This window comes from Accipiter gentilis, chromosome 7 (assembly GCF_929443795.1).
Source record: "Accipiter gentilis chromosome 7, bAccGen1.1, whole genome shotgun sequence".
In the NCBI taxonomy this organism is placed as follows: Eukaryota; Metazoa; Chordata; class Aves; order Accipitriformes; family Accipitridae; genus Astur; species Astur gentilis.
Window position 1 is genome coordinate 16,561,509 of NC_064886.1, and position 25,898 is coordinate 16,587,406.

Consider the following 25,898-nt stretch of genomic DNA (forward strand, 5'->3'; position numbering starts at 1 on the left):
CAGGAGGCATCCTGGGTGCTCATCATCTTCTCCTGAGCATGCACAGCTCCAGGGAGCACCTGTGTCCCCAGGGACCACCAGCTCATCCCTGTGCCAGGGCCCGGCCACTTGACCTGGCCTTCAGCAGAGGTCTCTGTGCTGGGGGCTGAAGGGTGACATCTGCTCCATGCTGCTGTCCGGGTCCAAGAGGAGCACGGGGCATCCATGGTACACCCATGGTGCACCCACGGTGCATCTGTGGTGCATCCACGGTGCATGCGCGGTGCATTCATGGTACCTCTGTCACCTCTGCCACCGGGGCGGCGCCTCCTCCACCACCCCATCCCAACCTGCTCAAACACATCCACCAGTGCCCTATGAATCCCTCCACGAGTTAAAGTCAGCCTTAAATCAAATCATCCCTAACAACAATGACATTAATTATGCTTTTAACACATTTTACTGCTTCCCCCCCTTCCCTTCACGCCACATCTGTGTGAACAATATCCAAAAGATTTACGGTTTTCTCCCGTAATTACAGACACACAGCCAGCTCACTTATCAAAATACTTGCTGAGCAATCAGGCTCCGTTACAGTCTCTGCCAGAGATTTGTGTTGACAGCAGCCATTCAAAGCAAAAAATGTCGAATCAGGACTTATGTGGTGCTTGTAAAGTATTCCACAAAGAGTTCGCCTGTCGAGAGACACACGGACATGTAACAGACGGGGACAAAACGACGGGTGGGAGGATTTGGGGAGCAGGAGGGGAGAGAGGAGCAAGACATGGATGCTGTGGGAGAGCAGAGAGAGGGGTGGAGGAGGAGGAGGAGGAGGAAGGGTGCAGAAATCATAGGGTAGCAGTTTTGGGGTGTGCGTGTGTGTGCATCTGCGTGCATGTGTATGCATCTGCATGCGTGTATGTGCATGCATGTGCATACATGTGCAAGCAGGAGGAGCAGGGTAGGTGAGCGCGGGGAGGTGGGGAGGGAAGATAACTGGGTTCTGGAAACCAAGCTGACATTTGGTTCTTGTAGCACAGGAGAAAATTTAATGAGGACAAAAATATGTCTCCCTAATTCCCCTAAGAAATCATTAAAACATTTTGTTATTCCTAAATGTCTGGAAAATGAATTAGTGGCCCTGCAGGAGCCCTTCTGCGCATCTTCAGCCGTTTGCAGCTCTCTGTCCTCGCCGTGCCAGGGGATGCTCCGTGCCGCCGTGCCCGGACCCCCCTGGCTCAGAGCACGGCAGAGCCCACAGCGGGGAGCGGCGGGGAGGGGAGTCTCAGGCCCCTCACCCGGCCCTAGCACCGACCCTGCCAACACAAACCTCAGGGCTGCCCCGTGCCTCAGTTTCTGTCCCCCCCAAGACTTTGAGCGGCACCCCGGACAGGGGGTACATCCTGGCACGGCAGTGAAATGGGGAAAGCCATCCCTGAGCTGCAGCCGGTGCCAGGAGCAGTACTGCGAGCCGGCTCTCAGTCGTTTCAGTTAACTTACCGTCAAAAAGGCAACTGGGGATAGCCGCAGTGTTATTACAAGGGCTGAGCAAATGTATTCCTTTCCTAATGTCAAGATGCATTTGGCTCAGGGGCTGAAACACAGCGATGGCAAAAGCTGTTTCCACTCCTCTCTTCGGCTGGTATCTCCAGAGCACCATGCGCAAGCGGAGGTTGGCGACGCCAGCTGCACCGGGGACAGGGCCGGCAGCGCTGCCGTGGTCCTCACTGGCTCCTCTCGGCACCGGTGCCGGCACGCGACTCGTTAGGCAGCCAGGTCGCCACCGCGTTGCTTACCTGGAGCTTCGATTAATTGCTTGTAAACGCTCAGGAAAGCCGTCTCAGCCTCCTTGCTTCTCTTACTAAGTGCAATCACCTGCAGGGAGATGGAAAAAGAGGGTCAGAGACAGGCTTGGAGGAGGGAACCAGCACTGCCAGGCCACCGGGACCAGTGCCACCCATGACCGGCACACAAGTCCCCCCCAGCACGGCTCTGCGCCCGCTCCGCACCCCATGCAGCCGCTCACTGCCTTTGGCTAAACTCCTCGCGCCGCTGCCATGTCACGTCGCCCTAAATCATTGATGTGCTCTGAGTAAATGAAAATTATAATTTAATGTCAGTGCTTAAATAAGAAATAAAGAAGCCTGCCTGTTGTTGTGCTCACCAGGCTGGATCTGGCACACAGCCCTCTCCAGCCACCCTCCCAGTAGGATGCCGCGGGCAGAAGCGATGCTTGTGCTGGGACCAGGACATCTCTTCTTGCTCATGTCCCCATCCCCGTCCCCATCCCCGTCCCCCTCAGCTGCCAGGGTGCTGGGGTGCCAGAGACACTCGCGCCGGCTGGGTGGTGAGGAGATGGCACGCTGCATCGCTAATAACTGAACAACATATTAATCTGCCGCGCACTCCCATCCAACATTTATGAGCATGAATCATTTACTCCCCTTAATTTTTCAAGGCGTGACGACACCTCGGGGTGGGCCAGCTGCCCACCAGGCTCCGGTGCACTTACTTTGCCAAGGGTCCCCTTGCTAACCCTGCACATCCAGCCCCACCTGCAGTGGATTGGAAGGGGTGCCAGTGGGACACATAAATCTCTGTGTCCCTGCCGCCCCGGGGACAGGAGACAGGGGATGGAGGTGACCCATTCCCAGCTGGAAAATGCCCAGTTTGATCCAAACTGGGCGCCCACACCATCCAGTGATGGGGGAAGTGGTGCCCACCTGGCATTCAGTGCTGGCAGACATGCTATTACCAACGGTGGACTAGTGAATTAAACCGCTCTTAAGCCACCGAAGGGCTAATTATCAAACAAAGCCCGAACTTCGCGCCTCAGCCTGGTGGCAGCTCCCACCCCGGAGGATCTTTTCCCTCCGCCCATTCCCTCTGTGCCAGCAGAGCTCCTGGCTCGCCCCACCAGCCTGGATTGCGGTTGCTTGTCATTCAAACCCAAAGCAAACCACTCATTTGTAATCCAGCAGCCACCTGAGCAAACCGCCTTCTCCTTCCAAGCTCGCAGGCACTGGAGCACAAAGATCATTTTTCTATTGTTAAAATTGTATAAGCTGGGCTTTTTATAGCGTCTTGTACACAAACCTACTTTCTCGGTGCTGCGTTTCCAGCAGAGGAGGAATTTGGGCGCTTTTCTTCAGCGTTCTGCAAAAACGCTTGGCTTTGGGGTGCTTTAAAATAATAATAATAGAACGGGGAAGAGAGGGGGGAGGCAGCAAGCAGACAGCGAGTGGCACTGCCGGTGTACTGTAGCAGGACAGCGTTGTGCCCGCAGAACTCGCCAGTGGCATGCGGCATTGGGGTGGCACAGGGAGCCCTGCTGGGGGGTTCCATAAGGATGCAGAGACACAGCAGTGCTGGGATGCTCCACAGCGTCAGCCCTGTGTGACACCCCCCACTTCCCGCACTCTTCGGACTTTGCAGGAGTGGGCACAACCTGTCGGCACAGCTCTGCCGCGGGGTGACGGGGATGCCTGGACCTGCTCGAGCTGCTCTGAAGAGTTTCATCTCCCTTGAGACAGCATCATCCTCCACGGCAGGAGCCTGCAGCATCCCCACACCATGGTCCTGTGGACCTTGCTTCTCCAGGACCACCTGCCACGGGCTCACTGGGGACGGATCCAGCTTTCCACCCAGTTCATGTGAGGGGTCAACCCGCCACTCAGCCCACCTTCTCAGGGAGCACCCACGGACGTGATGTAACACCTTTCCACCCATTAACTACCATCAGCATCTCAACTGGAGCTCCAGGACCCCCAGTTTCCTGGCGAGGAGGCATTTGAGAGCCATTTCATCAGCCCTGGCTCCTGCCCCATCCCCCCCCACGCTGGGCTCTGGCTCGGGGCCAGCACGTTTCAGCCCATGTTGGTACTGGGGCATCACCAGCGCAGCTGATCGGACGGATGGTGAGCCAGGCATCCGCTCCGCTCTTTAGGACTTCCACTAAACTTCAAGGAAATGTCAGTGAAAAAAAGATATTTAAAATTTTCAGCGACCTTTTTCAGGTGGGGATAATTCACCAAAATGCCAGGGGAGATTCCTGCCAGAGCAGCTCTGAGTCCTGCATGGGGACAGATCACCCCAACCCTGAAAGCACTGTTATTCCGCACATAGAGCTGAAGAGACACCCGGAAAAAGCCGAAATCATCCCTAAAATCAAGGTTTTGTAATAAAAAAACCCAAATCCTTGCTTTCTTGGGGCAGAAGCCGGGACCAAACCCTGTGCCCCCATCTGAGAGGGTGACATCACCAGTGTCCTGCTAAAAAGAGGAGAAAATGGCTAAAAATGGGGGAGCTGAACATTCCCGCAAGCAGCCCTGGCTTGGCAGGGTCAATATGGCATCGTCCCCGCTCCCCCCATCACCGTGATGCCCATCAGCGACAGCAAACCCACCACCAACATCAAACCCGCTGCCAACCGCTCTCCCTCCACCCGCAAAGCCCTCTGCGGCCGGCGGCGAGCTCTGCCTCCGCATTATATATCGATGTACTATTAATTTCTATTCCCCCCTCCCTCCGTCTCCCTCTGCAGCATCCACGGGCTCAAGGTGAGGCACGGCAGCGGCGCGGGATCGCCGCCGTGTGATAAATTACATTTACGCGCTGGGTCCTTTTCATGGCTGGTGACTTTCCAGCAAAGCAATTATCACTGTAGAATGCGTAATAGCCTAATTAATTACTATTGTCAGGCTGGCCTCTGTGCCATGATTATACCTTCCGAAGCCAACTTTTTAAACATTTGGAAGCAGAAATATTATTATAATTGACTGACAAAATGGTAAAACTCCCCCGGCACAGCCGGTCCTCCTCCCGGCACGGCGGCGAGGACCGACCGTCTGAGCATCTCCTCTCCAAAGGCGCAGGATTTGCATCGCACCGGCGGTGAGTTTATTCTTATATCCATGAGATCAAGTGCAGGATAAGTAGTGGGTTATTTCCATCTAAATACTGGTGGCAGTAAACAATAAATGAGCTCTTTTTCAGCGGAGAGGAACAGCTGTCGGGGGAGAAAGCGGCAGCAGAGACCCCAAATGTTGAAGAAAACTGATGAAAAAATACATTCAAGACTTTGCTATTTTCCTCGCTGTTTTTGCTGATGTGTAAAGAAGTCAGGGAGAGTGGGAGGGCTGCAGAGGGGCGAGGGGGAGAGCCTGGGAGGGAGCCGCTGTCCCCAGGGAGAGCTCCGGGTGGTGAGGGCTGGACCCCCCACCTCATGCCAGGGTCCTTTGCTGCCTTCCCGGTGCCCCACGTCCGACCAACTCCTTAAACCCATCACACATGTGCACAGATCCATCACACACCCACAGACCCATTGGACACGGACAGGTCCGTTGCACACGCGCACAGATCCATCGCAGACACCCACAAACCCACTGCATGCCCACAAACCCATCACACAAATCCACCACATGCACACAGCCCCACTGCATACCCACAGCCCCACTGCACACACCCACAAACCCATCGTACATCCACAGAAAGCTATGATGCACACGCTCAAACCCCTCACACGCACCTACTGCACACGGACACAGACCACACACGCACAGACACCCATCGCACACCCACAAACCCATCACACAAATGCATTGCACGCCCACACAAACGCATTACACCCACACAGACCCATCACACACCCACACCCCCATCGCACACCCAAAGACCCATCGCACACACCCCCACATAGACCCATCACACACCCACAGACCCATTGCACGCCTACAGACCCACTGCACACACGTGCACAAACCCCCTGCACACATGCACAAAGCCATCACATGCCCACAGACCCATTGCACGCACCCAGAGACGCGTTGCACGCCTACGCGCAGACCCACTGCACACACAAACCCATTGCATGCACCCACAGACCCGTTGCACACCCACACAAACCCAGTGCACACACCCACAGAGCCATCGCACACCCACGCAAACCCATCACGCACACGCAGACCCATCACACAGACCCACACAAACCCATTGCACACTCAGACCCATCACACATCCACACAAACCCATTGCACACCCACACAAACCCATTGCACGCACCCACAGACCCATTGCACACTCAGACCCAGCGCACACCCACAGAAACCCATCGCACCCACGCACAGACCCATCGCACACCCACCCCCCTCCTTCTGCGGCACCCCCTTGCCCACTCCTCCAAAGGCAGAAGCAGCTCACAACGTTTTCACAAGGCCAAAAAGCAATTCGTGTCAAAAAGATCAATAATATAAAAATAAAGGCTGAGAATTCTAGTTAAAGGGAACGTCATAGAAATATGTTGTTCACGTTCATGATTCGGAGATTAAAAAAAAAAAAGAAAAAAAAAGAATCAATATAAGTTCTTCAGATGATGTTATTTCTAATGAGAAATATACCGAGACTGCTGCAAATAACTGCTTAACGGAGAAAAAAAAAAGCATTAATAATTTACTTTATAAAGCATAGGATCCCGAACGCAAGAAAATTGCTGCTGGTTCTTAATTTTGTTGTAATACTTCCTGACAAGTTCAATGATGCTTTGGCAAAGTTCCTGAGAGCAGAGTCAGAGGACGTTCAGCTCATTAGGTTATTTTTTTTCTCCCCTTTTTCCGCAGCATCCTGGCCCAACCAGCTCCGGGAAAAGGTGCCCGAGCAATTCCCTTTCTCCGCACCACAGGATTTCCTGGGCTGAGCCCCCACATTGGCGCTGGCCCTGCCAGCCCCTGCCTGCTGCCAGGCAGGAGCATCCTCCTGCCTCTTCCCGACATCCATCCCTGGGTGAGCTACAGCCTCCAGTCACAATGCAATGAGCAGGGGAAATATTTCAAGCTTATTTTACCACCCTCACCAACATAATTTCACACACTTTTTTTCACTGGGTGGTTTAGTTGGGTTTTTTTCTTTCTTTTTTTTTTCTTCCTTTATTTTTTCTTAATTTATTTTTTTAGTGCATTTGCTGACAGTTGGCAACTCCAAACCATCTGCTACCGAAACACACAGCAAAACGAAAGGCTTCAGCATCGAACCGAATGCGGCTTGAAGGAGCGGGCTCATTTCCGACCATCAGCATGAGAAGGTGCCACCCGGGGCGGGTTAATTCCCAGCGGGGCCGGATTTCTTGCGAGCCCACAAAATGATTTTCCTGCAAAATGATTTTCCTGCAAAATTATGCCAAACTCCCCAGAAGGCTGGCAGCAGCGGTCCAGGTCGGCGGCAGAGATGGGCAGGGATGCACGGGGCTCTGCATCCCTGGCACAGACAAAGTGGGGCGATGGGGGGGTTCCCACTGGTCCCCAGGTTCGGGCTGGAGCCAGGCTGGCCCCGGCACCCGGGTGCACCCTGAGCATCGCAAAGTTTCACCTCCCATTTAGTAGAACAAAACTTTTAATTTAGATGTTTTCATCTATCTATCAGAGTAAAAAAAATAAGTTTAAAATAATGACTGTAATAAATGAAGGTAATTAATTGTAGTTTGTTCCTTTACTGTCTAGTCAGCTTAATTTTACCTTTTCATCTAATAATGAGAAAATAATTTTTGTGCTCTGAGGGTTAATGATATGTAACTGCAAGAGCTGCTAATTGCATGTTGCAAACTATTCATCAAAATCCCCATCTGCGCTACTTGATTATGTTTGCTAAATTATTGCTTTGAATTATCTTTCATAAAGCAACTTTTGTAATTAGCAGGGCTTTCGCTTTGCTCTTTTCTCCGTCGCAAGGATATTCAAACTTTGTCCGTCTCAAGCTGTTGCCATTAAACTGCCTTCGCGGGCAGCTTTTGGTGACAGAAAGAAACTGCCCTTTAGCTAATCGGGGCGGGGGAATAAAAGCTGGGTTTATTCTCGGCGGGTACAATTTATTCTCCTGGCCCCACTCCTCCTTCCTCAAGGAAAAATTATATAAGAAGGATATAGAAGCCTAAATGTATATGAGATGTATTTGGGAATGGCAGAGAGAAACGGCCCAAAAAGCCCATCCACCCCAACTGGGTTAATAATTCAAAATTATTTTTTTTCCCTTCCCATTTACAAGAAGGAGTGGAGGGGGAATGCTCGCCATTCATCACCGCGCCTTTATGGGCTCCTTCCCGTGACGCAGATGATGTAGCGCTCTGTTCTCCCTGGTTAATATTCATGGGGAGCGTTGAAAAGTGTGTTTTGCGAGGGAAAGAAGGTATTAAAGAAGTATTTTAAAAATTTTAAAAAGAGAGGGAAAGAGGGAAAAAGAGAGAAGAGAGAGAAAAGAGAGAAGGGGGAGGGGAAAAAGGGGGAAAGGAGGGAAAAGGAAGGGGAAAAGGGTAGGGAAAAGCAGGGAAGGGGGAAAAAAGGGAGAAAAGGGGGGAAAGGGGGAAAAAGGGAGAAAAGAGGGGTGAAGAGGAAAAAAGGGAAAAAAGGAAAAAAAAAGGGGGGGGGGGAGACAAAAAAGAGCCCCCAGGGCCCCCGTGAGCCTCGCCGCAGGGGAAGCAGCAGCACTGTGGTGTCCAACCTGCCCCACCTGGCACAGAAGCAGCCAAGAAACCCGACCTCAAGGGAGCAGAATCCACCTTCTGGGATTAAATCCCCCAAAATCTTCTGTGGAAAAACACCCTGGCGGGGGGAGGAAGGCGGCCAAGCTGGGGAAACAGCTGCTGTCAGGCCGGGAATTGCATCCCGCTCTCCCTTACACCCCCATAAATCCAGAGCCACTTGGGCGGAGGGACCGGCTGGGGCTCCCCGAAGGCCATAGCTCATATTCTCGTAGCGGATCTAATAAAGACTATTGGAAAAAATGCAGTATTTAAAAGACTGAAAATGTATTCCTATTGTTATCACTCTCTTTTATGTGTTTATGCATAGTGCATCGGAATGAATCAATACTGGATTGCCCTATAAATAAATGAGCATATCAGTAAACCCAGTAATAAAATGAAGTGATGAAAAATATGGAAATCAGTCGCATTTGTGTAAATCCACTTATTGTTTACTTTAATATTTTCTCATGCAGTTCCGTAGCTCCAAAGAGACAGATTTAAAATCAGGTAATGCTCAGCAGATGACAGATCCTAATGTGTCGCTGCTGGCAAGCTCAGAGTACCGGCAGCTCTCCAGGGGTTTCCATCGAAGCACATTAGAGGAGTAGAGAAAGCAGCCCCCGAAGAGAGAGCATTAAAAAGCCAGGGAGAAGAAGAGGTATCCTGAAGTGCAATGCATCTCTTGGTGGCACTGGGGACCAAAGCCAAGGCACCCACAGAGCCTCCGGGGATGTGGCAGGGGCAGAGGGCTGGGGAGCACCTGGGTCAGGCTGCAGGATGGAGAAGTGAGATGTCTCCTGCAGCAAGGTGGTGGGCTGAGACCACGTCGCCCCACTCCAGCGCTCAGCTTCTCAGATCACCCATTGCAACCTCAACTGGTCCATCCTGGTCACGTCGTGGCATTTCCTGGCCACGTCATAGCACCTTCTGGTCACATTGTGGCACCTCCTGGTCTCATCGTGGCACCTCCTGGTCTCATCGTGGCATCTCCTGGTCTCATCATGGCATCTCCTGGCCACACCATGACACTTCCTGGCCATACTGTGGCACCTCCCGGAGGTGATGGCTCCTTCCCCTGCCTGGAATCTCTCCAGGCAAGGCCACCATCCCTGGTGTCCTGCAAGGGACATCAGGCAGCTCGCTGGCAGCAAGGCCCTGCCCACCCTGCCTGTACCCCTGCCCATGTGTGGCACAAGGACCCCCCAGTACCGGCCAGGGAGGCAAAGCAAATTGATTTTATCAGCTGCAGAAAGCCCTCAGGGCTTGGGGATGGAGACCCTGTGCCTTGGCCACACCAAGCCGCGTCCACTCTGTCTCTCCCAGGGCTCTCCCCTTCCCGTTTCAAGCCCCCAAGAGCCGACAGGGCGGGAAGGGGCCGGGATCATGCCCAGGGCCATGGTGGGTGAGGGCAGGTCCTGCCCACTCCCCTGCCTACCTCTCCTTTGAGCATCCCCCTACAACGCTGCCAGTTTTTCCTCCCACCCAGGCAGGCAGAAAACACCCCTCCGCACACAGCCTCCGAGGAAAGCTATTTTAGAGTTGCTCTTTTTTTTTCCCCCCTCTCGTCTTTTTTTAATCTTTTTTTTTTTAAATTTTTTTAAAAACAACACATCTCCCCCCATCTGGGCTGTGAGCTGGGTGCCAGCATCTCGGCGCCAAATGCTCAACGTTTGCTTTTTATAAACGCCTCGAAACCCAAAGTTTCCTCCCGCGCTGCCAGGACGCATCCAGGCAGGTGATGCAACCCTCCGTGAAGCCCCCGTCCCCCACCAGGGACCCAGCTCTGCCTATCCAAAGGAGCTACTGGAGGCAGCAAGAGCCAGAAACCCCCATACCCCAAGGTCTGGGCTATAATTTGTCTTTGTGGCTAATTAGCTTCCCTTCTTGTTAGTCACTTACATCTACGGTTCTCAAAAATCTAGTTGCCGGGGAGGGAAATCCGTTGTCCTGCCGAGTTAATTCTCTAACAGCAAATTTCCTGTACCTCAGGTACATTTTTCTTAAATTCCCGGCTGAGTTCAATTAAATGTTTATGAGACTGTGCGCTTTCCCCCTGCCACGCTGCCAGCGCCAAAGCAACAGAATTAAGCTCCTTCTGGAACAAAACAAAAACAAAAGGAGGAGAGAAAAAAAAAAGAGGGAAAAAGATAAAATAAAGGTGGTTTAGGAGGGTTGGGTTTTAAGATTGCAGGAATATAATTCCCCCAGACTGATTCTGCTCTGCGTCGTGCAGCCACAGTGTGTTGGCAATATCGACACGGGGGTTTATATGAATAATTGACGAAATTCTGTATTCCCCGCAAAAGAAAAGGCAAGCCAAGAGGGTTGTTGAGATAATCAGGAGCTCGCTAATCAATATTCTCAGCCCCAGCCTCCTCCTTGCTTCTCCAAAAGGAGCAGTGCCATAAGCTCATCAGTAACTGTAAAAAAAACATCGCACTCCGAGTGTCAAAATAGTCAAGCACAGCATATTGTATTGCCAGATTTCCCTCCCGGTCCACCCCGGTGCCAGATTACATCCATCAGCGGGGAGGGAAGCCATCCAACGATGACTTACTTACGCTTAAGTGTTCATAAATAAGGTTTTAAGATATAGATGGCTTTTTAATTTTGGTGGAATGTGAAAAAAATAAATAAATAAAAATGATGGGGTTGATGTGATGCGAAGCAACCTCTTGGGTGCTCCCCGGTAAATCCCACAGCCCAGCCATGCTGGGGGCCGCCCTGGTCGCTATCCAGCTTGTATCGCAGTGAAAACAGCCGGAAAAAATTTACGCTGGCACCATAAACTGTGGCAAAGCCTTTGTCTGATGGGGAGATATGGTGAGAGACTGTATCCCCACCATGAAAACCTCATTAGACAGACTCTAATTACTGCCCTGCAGTCGGCGGGAAGAGACAGAAACCGTAAAACCTGAGCTGAGGTGGGGGAGGCTATTAATTGCTTTTTGATAAATTGGGGGCTGAGGTGCTGGTGGCGGAGGTCAGGAGGTGTCTGTATGGGGCTTGGCTGCACCCCAAGCTCTGGCCGCTGGTGATGTATGTCCCGTCCCCAACTTGCCAGCCCTGAGCATTCGTGCCCAGCTCCCAAAACAGGCACTTTTGGGGCAAATTGGGTTTGCAACAGAAGAAGCCACCACGGCCAGGACCAGCAGGTGATCCCAGCTGCAGGACCTGCAGTTTGCTCCATCCTCATGTTCCACCCAAACCTCAGGACCGTGACCACCACACTTGGCGTGGAGCCAACCTCACACCCTGGTGCTGCGGGGATTTAAACCACGACTGCCTGAATCACAGGGGACCGGCTCTTTCCTCCCTGGCATCACCAAAAACCCGCCCGGCTGTGCCATGGTGGGACATGGGCAGGAGGAGATGTGGTGCAGGGCGGCCACCACCATTCCCTGCTAGATGGGCCACGGGGCAGGTGGGGTGAGCCTGGCCATCAATCACCCCCTAACTCTTATGTAAATCCGCTATGCTAAAGATGTATGGAGCCAATTACCAGGGGTCACTGCTGGGTGTAAAATTCAGACAACGAAGTTCTTGGTCTCAAATGAATTTGCGCGAGATTGCAAGCTTACTGCCTTTTATTGGACAATATAAATATTTCACTGTTATATAAAAAAATATTGGCGAGAAAGCAGATAAACCTGAGTCCTGTGTGTATACAGAGAAGAAGGGAGTGAAAAACGGCCGTCAGCATATTTTTTAACAGCCTTTGGTGCAGTACAGGAACGCAGCTGCAAAGGGGGTCTGATGACTGCGGTGGCACAGTGAGACCGGGGGACCCCGGGGACCACCATCCCAGACCCACCGGGGCTACGGCGGGAATGGGAGCAATGCCAGCAGCGCAGCCTGCACACACAGATGGCGGCAGCGTGGTCCAAGGGGTTTTGCTATGATCCAGCTGTGATGGAGAGCAAGACATGGGATGCAGAAGTGGAAACTTGGAGGCTCGGCACCATTCCCAAGAAGCGGATGCTGCCTCCAAGCACAGGGCTGAGCCTGTGGCCATCGCAAAGGATGCTCAGGAAGGGAGGGTTGGGAAGAACCTTGCCCTACGGATCAATCCCAAATGCATTTTCCTAACAGTTTTCCCCAACTTGTCCATCTGGGATCATATCTGTCCTCATCTGCAGACTCCCGTGCCAGCACAGGACATCCTTATTTCATGCTCACCCATATATCAACCCTTCCCTGTGACAATAAAGCAGGAGAACAGAAAAAATAAAAAGCCTATAGGAATCGATACCTCTTTCTCTCTCTCTCTACCTATATTTTATTAAAAACTTTAGCATCAATATTAATGTTTAAATCCTCACCAAGCTGAGTTTAATTACCTGTAAACTGCATCCACAGTTACATGGACTTTGCTCCTCGCTGCAGTAAATACAACCGAGGAGGAGTAGTGCCAACATCTCCGAGCGTCACCTTCCCATCCCTGCAGAAGCGGCTGTATCCAGCCCCCCCATCCCTCAGCAGCATCTCCGGCTGTGCTGGGAGGGGACGGTGGGTGATGGAGCCGGAGCCACGACCCGGTCCAGGCAGGGATGGAGCCAAAAGGAGAAGGGGGAGGTGAGAGAAGGGGAAAATTGGGATCCTGGGAAGAAAATTATGCATAAATGTAAAATATCTGGGGCTCTTGCTGCCAAAAGGTATCTGCTTTCAGCAACTATGTGAATCATAATACTTTGCAAGGGGGAAAGAGGGAGAAGTATTTGAATGGAGTTCCATTAGTGGCTGAGGACAATGAATAACTTGCAGGCAGCACGAACCGCTTCCAAGCTGCTGGCGAGGTCACGGATGGCTAGCATCACGGGCCAAGAGCTTCCAGGGAAACCAAGTGGGACTGGGACCGGACCCCACTTAACCCACCCAGCAGCCACCTCCTCCTTTTGCCAGCTGTGCCAGAACTACAAGTTTGTCACGCTTTGCCGGCTGCTTTGGCCGCGCCACGCTTGCACACGTGTGGCCACATCTTTTAACCACCAGCACACACGGGCACGGCAGCCACGAGGGAGCAGGGATTGGTCCCGCCACTGCCACCAGTCCCACCGGGGCTCGTCCCAGGGCCACCAATGGTCCACAGTCCCCCAGCGCAGATGCTGAGCCACGAGGTCTCGGCATCTAAAATGGAATCGGGGTTTACAGCGCTTTATCAAAAGAGCTGTAATGGGATCTCGCAGAGGGCAGAGATTTGAGACGCACATCAGATTTCCATTCCTGGGGAGATAGGAAAAGGCTGTGTTTTTAAAAAAAACCCATGTATCACGGGGATGCTATCTCACGTGTTGTATTGGTGGCTGCTTGCGGGCAGCTCCACCACCCCAGCGTTTTGCCGCCCTGCTCCTTACCGGAGGCCAAAGAGGGGCTGATGGCAGGGGCCAGCCTGGTCCTGCCCCCCCGGAGCATGCATCCCTGCAACCCCCCCCGGCAACTCCCCCTGCCATGCTTCTCCTGCATCCCACAGCCTCGGCTCCTCCCAGTCGGCTTCATTAAGGCCCCTTCCTTATTCCATCTATTAGAGAGGCTTCCCAAGGCCAGGGCTGGGACGGCGACAGTAGCGTTCAAGGGCTACACTTCCAGAATAATATTCATTACCATATTCATTCAGTGTTTATCTCGCAGATGTACGGATCCGTTACAATGGAGAAAAAAGAGAACTCAGAATTTGTTCTCAAAAGATATTCAAATTAGTTAATCAAGAGTCCTTTTATTACGTGTCTCATGTACCAGCAGCAACTATCCATCGAGATAAATGATCAGCTGCTAATAACTGATTACATTGCAGCAAGTGTTTTCTTATCCCTATTACCACCATGTTTAAAGACATTTTATAAATTTCTAATTATTGTAAATTGTTTCTCCTTTTGAAAACATCTTCCCATAGTCATCAGCTGTCAATTTTCCCTGAAAATCTCTCTCTGAAATGAGCTTGTACCAAGATGCTTGGGAAGCAGAGAAAAACCTTCCAGGCTCCCAGCCGGCACGATGCAGCCTGGCCACCTCCATCCCGGGGCGGTGGGGGTCTGGGATGCTCCTCATGCCCTTTTATAAGTGGACCAGACTTGAAAGAAAAATAAAAGCATCCGTAAGATGGATCAATCCTGGATAGTGCTGCCTTCACCTGCCACATGATGCCAAGGTGCCGCATGGTGGAATGGGCCATCCCCTGGGATGGGTTCGCTCTCCAGCGGACCACAAAGAAATAAATAAACCAGCAGTATATAATCTAGCTCTTGACAAGGCACCCACTCCTACACACACTGGCATCTGAGGGCAGATCTGGGCTTGGGAGAGCCCTAAATAAGATCCTGCTTGCTTTCTGTGTATTTTACAGATGAAAGGTGAAATAGTTGAGAGGGTTTGAAGCCAACCAGGACTTTAAACCCAGCGGCCAGCCTTGAGCCGTCGCTCCAGCCGATTTCTGGGCTCCATTCATTATTGCAATCAATCAGCTTAAAAAAAAAAACAACCGCAAAAACAACAATAAATCACCCTCTAAACTCTCTTAGACACTTTAATGGAAAAGGTATCTCCTTCCATCTTCCCTGGCCGTGACCGCAGGACTGGAGCAGCAATCCATGTGCCAGGGGCCAGGCTGCAGCTGGGAGGGTCCGTACCACGCCAGGGACCACAATGATACAGGCAGAGCATCCGAGTGCTCCTGGAAAGGACCCAGCAACCCAATGAGGCCCTGGCGCAGTGCCAGTCCGCCACCACCGCTGCCACCACCTTGGGTAACGGTGGCTCCGCTGGTGACGTTTGCTGCCTGGGGATGGGGGTGACCAGGACAGCAGCACGTCATGGCTGTGGCCCATGGCGTAGCTAGACCCTGGAGGTATTTGCCAGGGTTTGGCCAAGTGCCTCCGTGCTGGAGCCGACTGAGCCAAAGCCGCCAGTGGCAGCTGTACCGCAGAGGCATGGGATGGGAGGAGGAGGAAGAGGAGGAAGGCTGCCCAGGATAACCTCCCTGCAGAGGACCAGGGTATCCGGCCAAGCATGTTCACCGGGCAGAGCAGAGCCCAAGGCTGCCAGGAAAGGGAGGAGCAGCCAGCGGGATGCGGAGCCTGACACGGAGCAGCCAAGGTCCTTCCCGGCTCCAGGGGGGCTCAGACCAGGGGAGGAGACGCCGCAGGCACCAGCCATGCCATTATACGCTTTATTGATGCTGTTCTGAAGAAAGCTAATCAATATATTAGATTTCCCAAAGAAAGAAAACACCAGCTGCCAGCAGCACATAACTCCTCCGCCGTGGTGCATTTTTCCATCAAGCCCTGGAGCCGCGCGTGTCTGCGCAAGATGAGGTCACGTTCAAGAGGAGACCTCCTGCTCCCGCGGCAGCCAGGTCAGGGCCAGGGCCACGGCCACCACTTCGCCACGCAGCAAAGCCCACATCTCCCCTCCTTGGATTGAAATAAAAATGTGAAAGCCCCCAAATATCTTGCACCGGCATCACCGCGGGGTGCAGAGAGACAGCCCAGCATCCAGCAGGACAAACCCAGCCAGGTTCAACGGGGCTCCCCAGGGACCCCTCCAATCCCGGTGCCTCCACATCCTTGTGCGCATCCGCAGCCCCCGGTGCTCATTTGGGCTTCACAGCGGGTTCCCAAAGAGCACCCCCCCATCCCAGAAACTGCCCTTTGCCAGCTGCATTTCCCTGGCAGAGCCATTCCCGCAGCACCGACCGGTCCCAAACACAGCCGCTCAGCCACACGCCGGCACCGGAGAGAAACTGTAAAGCATCAGACCGATGGATGCATTTGGAAATAGAGGGATCTCGGCACGCAGAACCCCGACAAACCAAACCATGGTGCCCAGAGTGCCGTGCTCCCCGCTGCCCACGCCCCGTCACTGCTCCAGGGTATTCGTTCCTTAAACTATTAAAGCTGATGCCGTGGCAGCTCCAAAAGCCATTTAAAAAGGACAGGCTAAATCCACATTGGACCTAACGCTCGGCACCGGCAGGAAAGCAGACTGACGTCACGGGGAATTGATTAGTGTTTTAATAGAATTAGATCATTGGGAGGGTTGCAGACCTGTTTTAGAAACCCAAATGTTATGCAGATTCACATTCAAAACCCTAAACCAGGACGCATTTAACCAAGGCAGAGTAAATGTCCCACATTTCCCCAGGATTATCTGAACCATATCAGATATAATCCAATGATCTGTAAAGTGATTATACCCAACTGAATATAAGAGATCTCTTCTGGTAATGCAATATTTCATCCAGCTGCAGACATTAGGAAGAGGCAAACAAAGGAGGAGATTTAATAAGTGGAAATAAAACTATAGGCAGAGAGAGTTTTAAATTTATTTTTTTTTGTATCGCATCTAATTGCAATCAACAACAGACATCTGACACAGTGACAGCATCAGCAAAATTGCTGCTGAGAGCACAGAATCTTTGTCTAAAAATAATCAGACATTCAGCGCGCCACTGTTTGTTATAATGGTAATCGATGCTGGAGGCTTTGAATTCCATCAATTTATAGATCTGCTCTGTTCTGCCTGGTGATTGTGTTCTGCACACATCCACTCCCGCTCAGCGCAGGCAGCGCCGGGGCACTGTGTGATTAAGATAAGCTCAGATTCCTTTCATACATTCCTTATCAGCTCTAATTCTCCACCAGGCAGAGATGTTCACAGCAGTTAAAGATTAGTTCAGCTTCTCAGACGCCAAATTTGAGGGTATTGATCAATAAATCAAATCACGGCAATCAATCGCCCGATCCAAAGAGTCTAGCCGATGCATTATTACTGGCGCCTTCGAAGCTGAGGCTTTTTCATGGGTTTCATCAAAACGCGGCTTCCCTGGCTCCCCGCCAGCTCCCGGGCTGCCTAATAGACTCCGCAGCAGAGGAGCTCCAGCCCAGCAGAAGAGCAATAAATTTCTCATCAAACAGCCGATAGAGAAACAAGATGAACATCTGTTTTGCTGCAATGAAACTCCTGTGTTCTTCAGAAGCTGCAAACCAGGTCTGACAGACCACCCCAAAGGCAGCTTTGCCTTCAACAAAGCAGCAAAGCAGAATATTTGCCGGTTATTTCAATCAGGTAATTTAAGAAGACTTTGCATTCTCCTCTCTGCAGCTGCCGGAGCTTTACAGACAGGATTCCTGCTCAGTCGATAATAAAAGCTATCCTGGGACCCTGTACTATGAAGGCAATTTTATGATACCCATTATGTGGCAACGTAACTTCATTAAAAGCTGTTTATTCCCTCTAAGCATTTTAAGCACTTTCCCTCACCCATAAAGACGAGCCTCTCGGTGCACTGGAAAGGTTATTTGTGCCGGGAGCCGCTTTCGGGTATTTCTTGCCGAGGATGAGGGTCGTGCCGGCAGCAGGTTCCCCGGCAAAGGGGCTTCTCCTCCTGGCTGGCAGCGAGACAGGAGCTGCCGAGAGGCAGCCGTATATTATTTTTATTATACACTCAAGATGAGCTATGTTTACTGGAGCTCTGTTTAGGTGACATTTATTATGCCAGCTTCTTTTATAAATTAATACGGACAAGTGCCCTGAAAATTTGCCGCTCCTGCAAAGAGGGGCTGGCTCCGCTGCATACCCATTTGCTCTTCCATTTGGGACAATTTGAGGTGTCTTAGCCCTGAGAGCTTAATTTTCCAACCTGGCATTATAATTCAGCATCCAGAGATGGAGCCGCAATCACGGCAAAGCGAGCACCAGACCCCATCCTGCAGCCAACTGCACCCCTGCGGCATGCAAGAGTCGCCTCACTCCAAAGGAGGGACAAAATGAAATCCTTAAAAACAGCCAAGCAATCCCTAAATCTCAAATTTAATGCTCCCTATTCCTGCTGGTAACATTAACGAAAAAAAAATAAAGCAAAAAACCCTGATAGTTTAGTCCCATCCCGGTGCTCAGCAAAATATTAATTTAACAAGTTCATTCTTCATAAGCACGGCCGATGGACCAGGATGGGTGGGGGACATTTCTTCCAAGTGCTGCCAAAACAAATCTCACATGGAGCTAAAGAGTTAACCCATGGCAGGGAGGATGTTTGGCTCCATAGAGGATTTAGTAGACCCTTCATCTCTCCAGACTGATAGAGCAAGTAGGTCTTTGAGACATCAAGCTGGCCATCAGTAAACGGCTATTCGTGCTCTGCTGCTATTCAAGAGTCAGTGAAACCACCCGGCAGCCACCTCCCCGGCTAACAGTGCATCCTCAATTAGCCAGTGGACTGGGAGAAATTATCCATAAAGCAGGGCAAGTCAGCCCACATTTCTAAATTCTCCTTAAAAACATGTGAATTAAAGAAGAGAAAAGGTGGGGAATGAGAGAGAGAAGTGATGGCTCACAGAAAGGGTTGAACCCCCCATTTTTTTGCTCCTGGCAAATTTTCTCCTCTGGCCACCGAGGTTTTTCTACCGCACAGAGGCTGTGATGTCTTTAGGGAATGGACCTTTACCGCTGGACCACCACACATCGCTCTCACATCCTCCTGAGTTTATACTCCCCAAAAACCACCTCCGGGAATGTGCTCAGAGGACGCAGCTGCATCTTTAGCAATTAATAATCAGGACAACCATCAGCATGAATATCCATGTTTCAAGGAGAAGAAAATTCCCTCCCTACTACCTTCAAAAACATGCACCTTCTCCAAATAAATGGGCAGAGACTCGCACATTTTGCGGGAAGAAAGTGGGGCAGGGCACGCTCCCGCGCTCATCGCCAAGCACTGAACTTGACAGCAACACCTTGATACTCTCCCATAGACACACATACAAACATACACAATATGTTAATGGCTCGGTATTTCTTTAAACAGAGTCGCCAAGGAAAAATAGAATTACTAGAATACATTTTAATTGATTTACAACAGCACTTAGTAACAGTGATAAAAGAAAAACTTGTTTTATTGGACCTCCTGCTAATTAGCTCGACTGACTCCGGGTTAGAAAAGCGTATCCCTCGCAAGCCAGCACAACCCTGACCAGCACCCGACACGAAACAGCTTTTATGCACAGAAAATCCTTTATAATAATCAGAGAAAAACAGCTGCCAAATAGTTATTGCCAAGAGACAGCAGAGGAAAGAGGGCTGCTCCAAGGATGAAGCCACCAAATGGGATAAACCAGCCTCTCCGGCACATTCGAGCATCCCCTTTCCATCCATAAACACGCTTTTATTGCGATTTTGATATATCCTTCCCTTAATGACTTTTAAGGGCAGCAGATAAAGTCGAAAGAAGTGCACAAGCAACCAGCAAATGTTTAATATTCAATAAATGCGTCAATTTTACATACGGAGGCAAATGGGGCTTTATTGAAGAATTGGTAAACTTCCTTGGAGGAAAGTAAGTGCGTTTTAGCCTTCAAGGGGTCCCCAATGAATAGAAATGGAATGTGATTTGTGATAAAACTCAGCTGCTCTATAAAAGACGTTAAATAAATGTTGCTGTTTCACTAGGGATATACAGAATTGATTGCATTATAGACTGTTTCAAAGATGCACGCTCCCTGCAAGCTATCCACTCGCTCCTGCATGCCATGCAGCCTGTTCCCATTGCCTCTATGTTGGTCTCTTCGTAGCCGCGCAGAATTTTCTGGAAATGCTTTAAAACCACCCTTTCCCCTGGTTTTGCCCGCTATGGCATCCCGAGCATTGGCTGCAGCAGCACAGGGCGAGATCCGCCTCAACCTTGGGGCAACGCCGGACCTCCGGTGCAGGGCGAGTGCCACCGCAGATGAGCCCCAGGCAGCTCGATTCCTCCCAAAACACAATATTCCCCTATTATTTGCATCGATGTGATTGATAGCGCAGAATCTGGAATGACCGTTAAATGGAAAAAATAATGGGGGACGAGAAGCAATTAAAAACATTTTCACCACCGAGACCAAGCCAAGTCCCTGACTGCCCCAAGCATCCTCCGCCAGTGCCAGGGGACCCAACCCATTGGAGCGACAAGCAACACCAGGAAGGGCAAGGCAAACAAACCAGTCTCCGACAGACAAATGAGAGGCCAACGGTACCACCGTGGCGAGCGCAAACTGTGATATAATTGCGCTGCTGCTACATCATCTTTAATCAATAACATCCAGGGCTGCCACCGCGCACACAGCCCAAATCCCAGCCTCTGCCAAGAAACAGCATGTTGTTAAAAAGCCCAATAGCTTTTTCCCTGCTAATAGGTGGCTCGTTCCCTCAACCCTGCTGATTTTTTAAATAAACCTAAATTCCAATAATTGTTTAATGTTTATTTTTATTTAGCTCTGGTTCACCTACCCTGGCTCTCCATGTCAGAAATTGATATTTTGCTCTGGTGGCTAGGGAAAAAAAAAAAAAAAAACAACCTAGGAAACTGTTGGTTACGTCTTGTCATAGTTAGCTAGTGCCATAACCGCAGCTCGGGGTGGCCTCCAGCCCACCGGAGGAACAGCTCTACTCCCCCTAAATTCATATTTTCTCCAGTTTTCCAGGCATCAGCTTGCTCCAGGACCCTTGGGAAGGGCTCCTGGCACACAAGGGCTTTCCCATAAGCACGAGATATTTTTTTTTTCCCCCCTGCCCAACGAAAGCCTGGATTTAAGCCCAAAAGAGATGCTCTCGCTTTCTGGGTGGATTCATCCCTTCAAAGTCCACCAGCACCGCACATCAGTGCCGCTGCCTTCCCATCTCCCCCGAGCAGGGTTGAAGATGGTTCTGGAAAAGTACAGGAAAGCTACAACCAATTCCTTCAGGAGATCCATCACGTCAGATTAGCAACTTAGTTTCTTATTAGCTATTTTCCATCCTATCATATTAATATTTGTTTTCACTAATACAATGCAGGAGTCTTATCATATTAGCAACTTTCACATCACATTAGTGAAAACAAATACTAATACAATACAATACTAATATGACATGCTCTGATGGGAAATTGCTAATACAATAAGACTCTTCTACCATATTAGTACAGAAACATCGTGCGTCCCTGTTACGGCTCTCTTTGAACCAGGTAAATACCCAGCATTTCCAAAACCAGGCACGTTCATCGTGTCCGAAGATGCACACGTGGGATGGGGGACATGCAGGGTCAGGCTCCAAGGACCCTCCTCTGGCCCTTGTGGTGCAGACGACCCACAGTAGATGCATTAAATTGCAACGAAGACTCCTTATTCAGAAGGAAATTAGTGAAATTTGGGTCCCCCCCACCATGCAACCAGCTCCCTCAGCCGTGGCGGTGGATGGAGAGCCAAGCCAGCCGCTGCGACCCAGGGATGCCATGCGGCTCCGGGAAACATCGTGGCCTGAAAACTCATACAAGCAATAATAACTTGAAAGAGAAATCCAATTAAACCAAAGAGCCTGTCATGTAGTTTCGGCACTAGCAACTACCTCTCCCCAAGCCCCCGATTCTCTCCAAGCCCCCAGCACAAACCCACAGCGGTGCCAGGGACTGTCCCAAGCAGCAGAAGACTCCACAGCCAGTTTGCAGCAGCAACCGGTGCGGGGAGCACATCCTAGATGCCAAGGGGGAAACGTCCACAGGCAGAAATGCCAAGAGGAGGAGGACGAAATCCAGAGCTTACATGGAGGAGGAAGGCTGGACCACAGGAAGCCCCAGTCAGTGTCGTGGTCCCCGAGACAGGGATGCTCCCCTGGATCTCGGGTTGTTCAAGCTCAGCACCAGCACAGGAATGAGATACGATGTATGCAATACGAAAAAGCAAACATCTTAAAATACTGGCTCCATCAGGCAGCCTCCTCTGGCGGGGGCAGACGGCCCCGGTAGGGAAGCTCACCCTCCCACGCCAGCTTTATTTCCTCCTCGCCTCCAGCACCTGCAGCCATTTTCCTGCTCTTCTGCTTCAGTTCTCCTGCAGGTCCCACCTAACATCTCCCAACCCTTGGCTGCGAGCTTTGGGCTCAAAAGCAAAGGGGGGGTTTCTCGCCCCAGCTCCTCGGCAAAGCCGTCTCCAGAGCCACTCCCCGGCTTGGCATCGGCACGCACCCAGGGATGCTCCGTGCTGCCCCGGCCAACTGTGCCACCCACCACCGCAGAAAATAGCTCCGGCACGGAGAGAGGCAGGCAGCGTATCTCCTTCGAGCAATGCCCAGCTTCGGCACGCTCAGCAATTTTCTATTCTCTCAGCAATTTTCTGTTCTACTGAATTAGTAGTTTGTATTGAATTAGTATTCATTTTCCCTAATATGATATATAAGCATAATCATGTTAGTGACTTTGATATCGCATTAGGCTCTACCGCCGGCATGCATCTCAGCCCCGGCAGCGCCGGGTGGGGAGCACTGCAGCCAAGGAGGAGCCTTCAGTGGGAATACTCCAAATGCGGGGCTGGATCCTGCTCTCACTGACCTACCCCAGAACTTCCCCAGTCCCACAGTGCCGAGACGAGGTCCCCACCGAGGGCACGGCCAGGGCAGGATTTCCCCGCTCACGATGGCGAGATGAAAACCAAAATAAAGGGTGCTGCATCCGGAACGAGTAACTTGTTCATCTAAAAGATTCCCACAGGCAAAAGCCGCAGCCACACAACAGCAGCCTAACAGCACCCACCCCCTGGGGATGTGTCCCCGGCGGCACTGGGTCCTCCTCTCCTCGCAAAGCTGCAGCAATTTGGGAATTAAAAGCCGAGCAGACAGCAGGATGCAGCCAGGTAGATCAGGGTTACACAGCGGGGCTGGGGGATGCTGGCTCCGCTGCAGTCGAGAGCTGGCATCCTCCCGCCGGAAAACCCCAGCCTGCCTCAGTTTCCCCATCAGGATGACAAATTGCACTGCAGGGCCCACTCCTTAATTAGCTGATGAAGTTGCAACAAGCAAAAGCAGCGAGAGGGAGATGGGGGGGGGGGGGGATGATGGGGAAGATCCCTACCCCGTGGGGTGCAGAGAGATCGGGGAGGGAGGGAAGGGGGCTGGGGCCAGCACACAGGGCTGCCGGCGGGCACAGACTGGTGGCTCTGGAGCTGATCCCGCATGGCTCAGCGCACTTGGCAGCAGGACAGGAATGGGCTTTATGTCAGGATGAGCGGCTCCCAAGCTGCATCGCCGGTGCCCATCTCCCTGCTGCTGGTGTAGAGCGGCCGGGTAACAGCTAGTGATCTGCTGCATCCCTAATTAGCTCTTTTATGGACTCAAATAAATTGTCTTCGCGTTAACATGAAAGGGTGTTTCTTTTAATCCGCTGCCCACGAGGCTCTGATAGCACCAGGCCTGCGCCTCCAACTGAGATGCCATCACTCACGACGGGTGTGAGCAGCACTCAGGAGGACCAAAACGGCACCGGGGCCAGAGCAGAGCTGCCCATCAAGCATCGGTCAAGATCAGAGCAGTCATGTTGTAATATCGGCACATTTTTTATATATTTTATATATATATATAAAAATTATATATATATAAAAATTGCCTACCTGCTGATGCCCATGCAGACATCCTAGGAGAGCCGGCAGCTCTCAGCACCAAGCACCCAACCCAGAGCCCAGAAGTTACCCCAAGAAAAGAGCTCCTAGCCACACACAGATGTGTACACGCGCGTGCAAACACACACGCAGATGCATATTTTCAAATCCTAAGAAAATCCTGAGTCTTCACTGTCAGTGCTGTATATCACTTTGAGATATATACCATATTAGCAAAAAGAACTGAATTATATTGCATTCATGATGCAATTAAACACTTCACTAGGAATCAATGTAAAACTGATGAGGCCTGAAAGTAGTGCATATGGCTTAGAACATTATAAAACATTACCTTCACTCAAATCCTTTTCAGTAGCAATTTAAATCTTCTTACAGTTACTGCTGCCAATGGTAAACCATCTACTGATTCATAACAGTGCATGGGAACGAATGAATTTTTTTAAAAATTTATTCAACTACTAAATTACCCATGAAACCGGAATAGCTGACAGGAGTAATCTGAATTATTATTAGCTCTGCAAGTATTCTGCATTAGCCAATTTAAAACCACGGCTCACAGGCAGAAACCAGTTAGTACAGGCAGGGTGTTAAATGACTGCCATAGTTCTTCATTTTACTGCTGCTTACGTTTAAAGGTCAAGAGATAAAAATTACATACGACTGCAAACACAGAAAGGGTGTTTATCTTTTTTTTTTTTCTATGAATCAGGTCAACCAGAAACTTTAAAAGCATTTGGAGATACAATTGTATAAAACACGATGCCTCTGAACTACCCCAGGATTTAGGAGGGGGTTGCAAAGGCTGAACCGACGGAGGTTGTTCTTCCTCCTCATCATCATCCCTGGGGCTTTTCATGCCAGAAAAATGGAAGACGACAGGGATGAGACGGTCCTGTCCTCCAAAACATGGGCATGGCATCATGACCTGACTCCCAGCTGAGCTGCGGGGACGATGCACCACCACCCCACAGTCACAGAGGGTCCCACCAGCAAGGACCAGCGGCAGCTGGAGGGGACCTCCAACCCCTCTCCATCACCTCCACCGCAGAGCCGGCACCGGGACCCGCTCGCAGGAGGATGAGCAATTCAGCCCCGGCTGAAATCCCTGCTGTGCTCCTAATCCATAGGCTGATTAGCCAGAAAGCAAAACTACCTGGGGATTTGGGCACTAGCTGCACCACCAGGGCAGGGGAGACTTTGGTGACCCCCAAAACACAGGGAGGGGGCGGCACCTCGGGGCAGGCACCCACTGCACCATAAATCCCCCCAGCTGTAAAACCCCGTCAAGGTGAGAGCAGCCCTCTCGGATGCCAAACCTGCCGCAGCCCTTGTTCCCCTCTCCCAAGGCAATTAAAGTCTGTGCAAGGCAGGGGGAGGGATGGGCTCGGCCCCCGGCATGGGCACCCTCGGGGTCCCTGGCTCCCCACCTGCCCATTTGGGGGGTGAAGAAGGTATCTGGTCCCCCCAAACAAAGGCAGCGATGGGCAAAGCGATGCCGAGAGCTGCCCCGGCCACACGCGCATCCAACAAGGACCTTGCTGGTCGCTTTGCCTGTTTTCCATGGATGAAGAGGGGAGGATGGGGCGGGTTTCCAGGCAGAAGCCCCCGGTGCTGGCGCGGAGCGGAGGCGGTGTCTCTTTAACTGACCATAACACTGCATCATCCTTTCTCTTCCTATTTTCAGTTTTATTAGCAAAGCAGCACAATGTTTATACTAGTGGGTATTACATTTGCCAGAACAATTACGGTATGACAAATGGCACATCAATGTAATCCATCAACTCGGCCGAGACAGGAATCCTTTATCCCGGGCTGCCATTAATTCCCAGCCCGGTCTCTGGGGTCCCATGCGTCAGTAACCATGACAACACGGGGGATGCTGGGCGGCGATGGCATCTCGCCAGGAGAGACGGGCACCCCGGTGGGGCGCTGGGATTTCACCTTTGGCGCCAGCACGTCAGCCTTGGGATTGAATGTGGGGGGCATTTGCACGGCGAGACCCCTCTGCGTAGCATCTA

The 25,898-nt window shown here is 51.3% G+C and overlaps 1 protein-coding gene across 11 annotated transcripts in view; it reads right to left on the reverse strand.

Moving 5' to 3' along the window:
• The window catches only part of CUX2 (cut like homeobox 2), a 68,372-nt gene that overhangs the window by 16,768 nt on the left and 25,706 nt on the right, over positions 1–25,898 (reverse strand). For 3 of the 11 annotated variants that reach the window (XM_049805317.1, XM_049805315.1, XM_049805314.1), the window contains exon 1: positions 538–1,597. In XM_049805317.1, the coding sequence (XP_049661274.1) occupies positions 538–916 (379 nt within the window). In that variant the 5' untranslated portion in view covers positions 917–1,597. Of the gene's footprint in view, positions 1–537; positions 1,855–25,898 lie in introns of those variants that run through there. The other 8 variants (XM_049805316.1, XM_049805320.1, XM_049805324.1 and 5 more) reach the window with 6 other exon arrangements.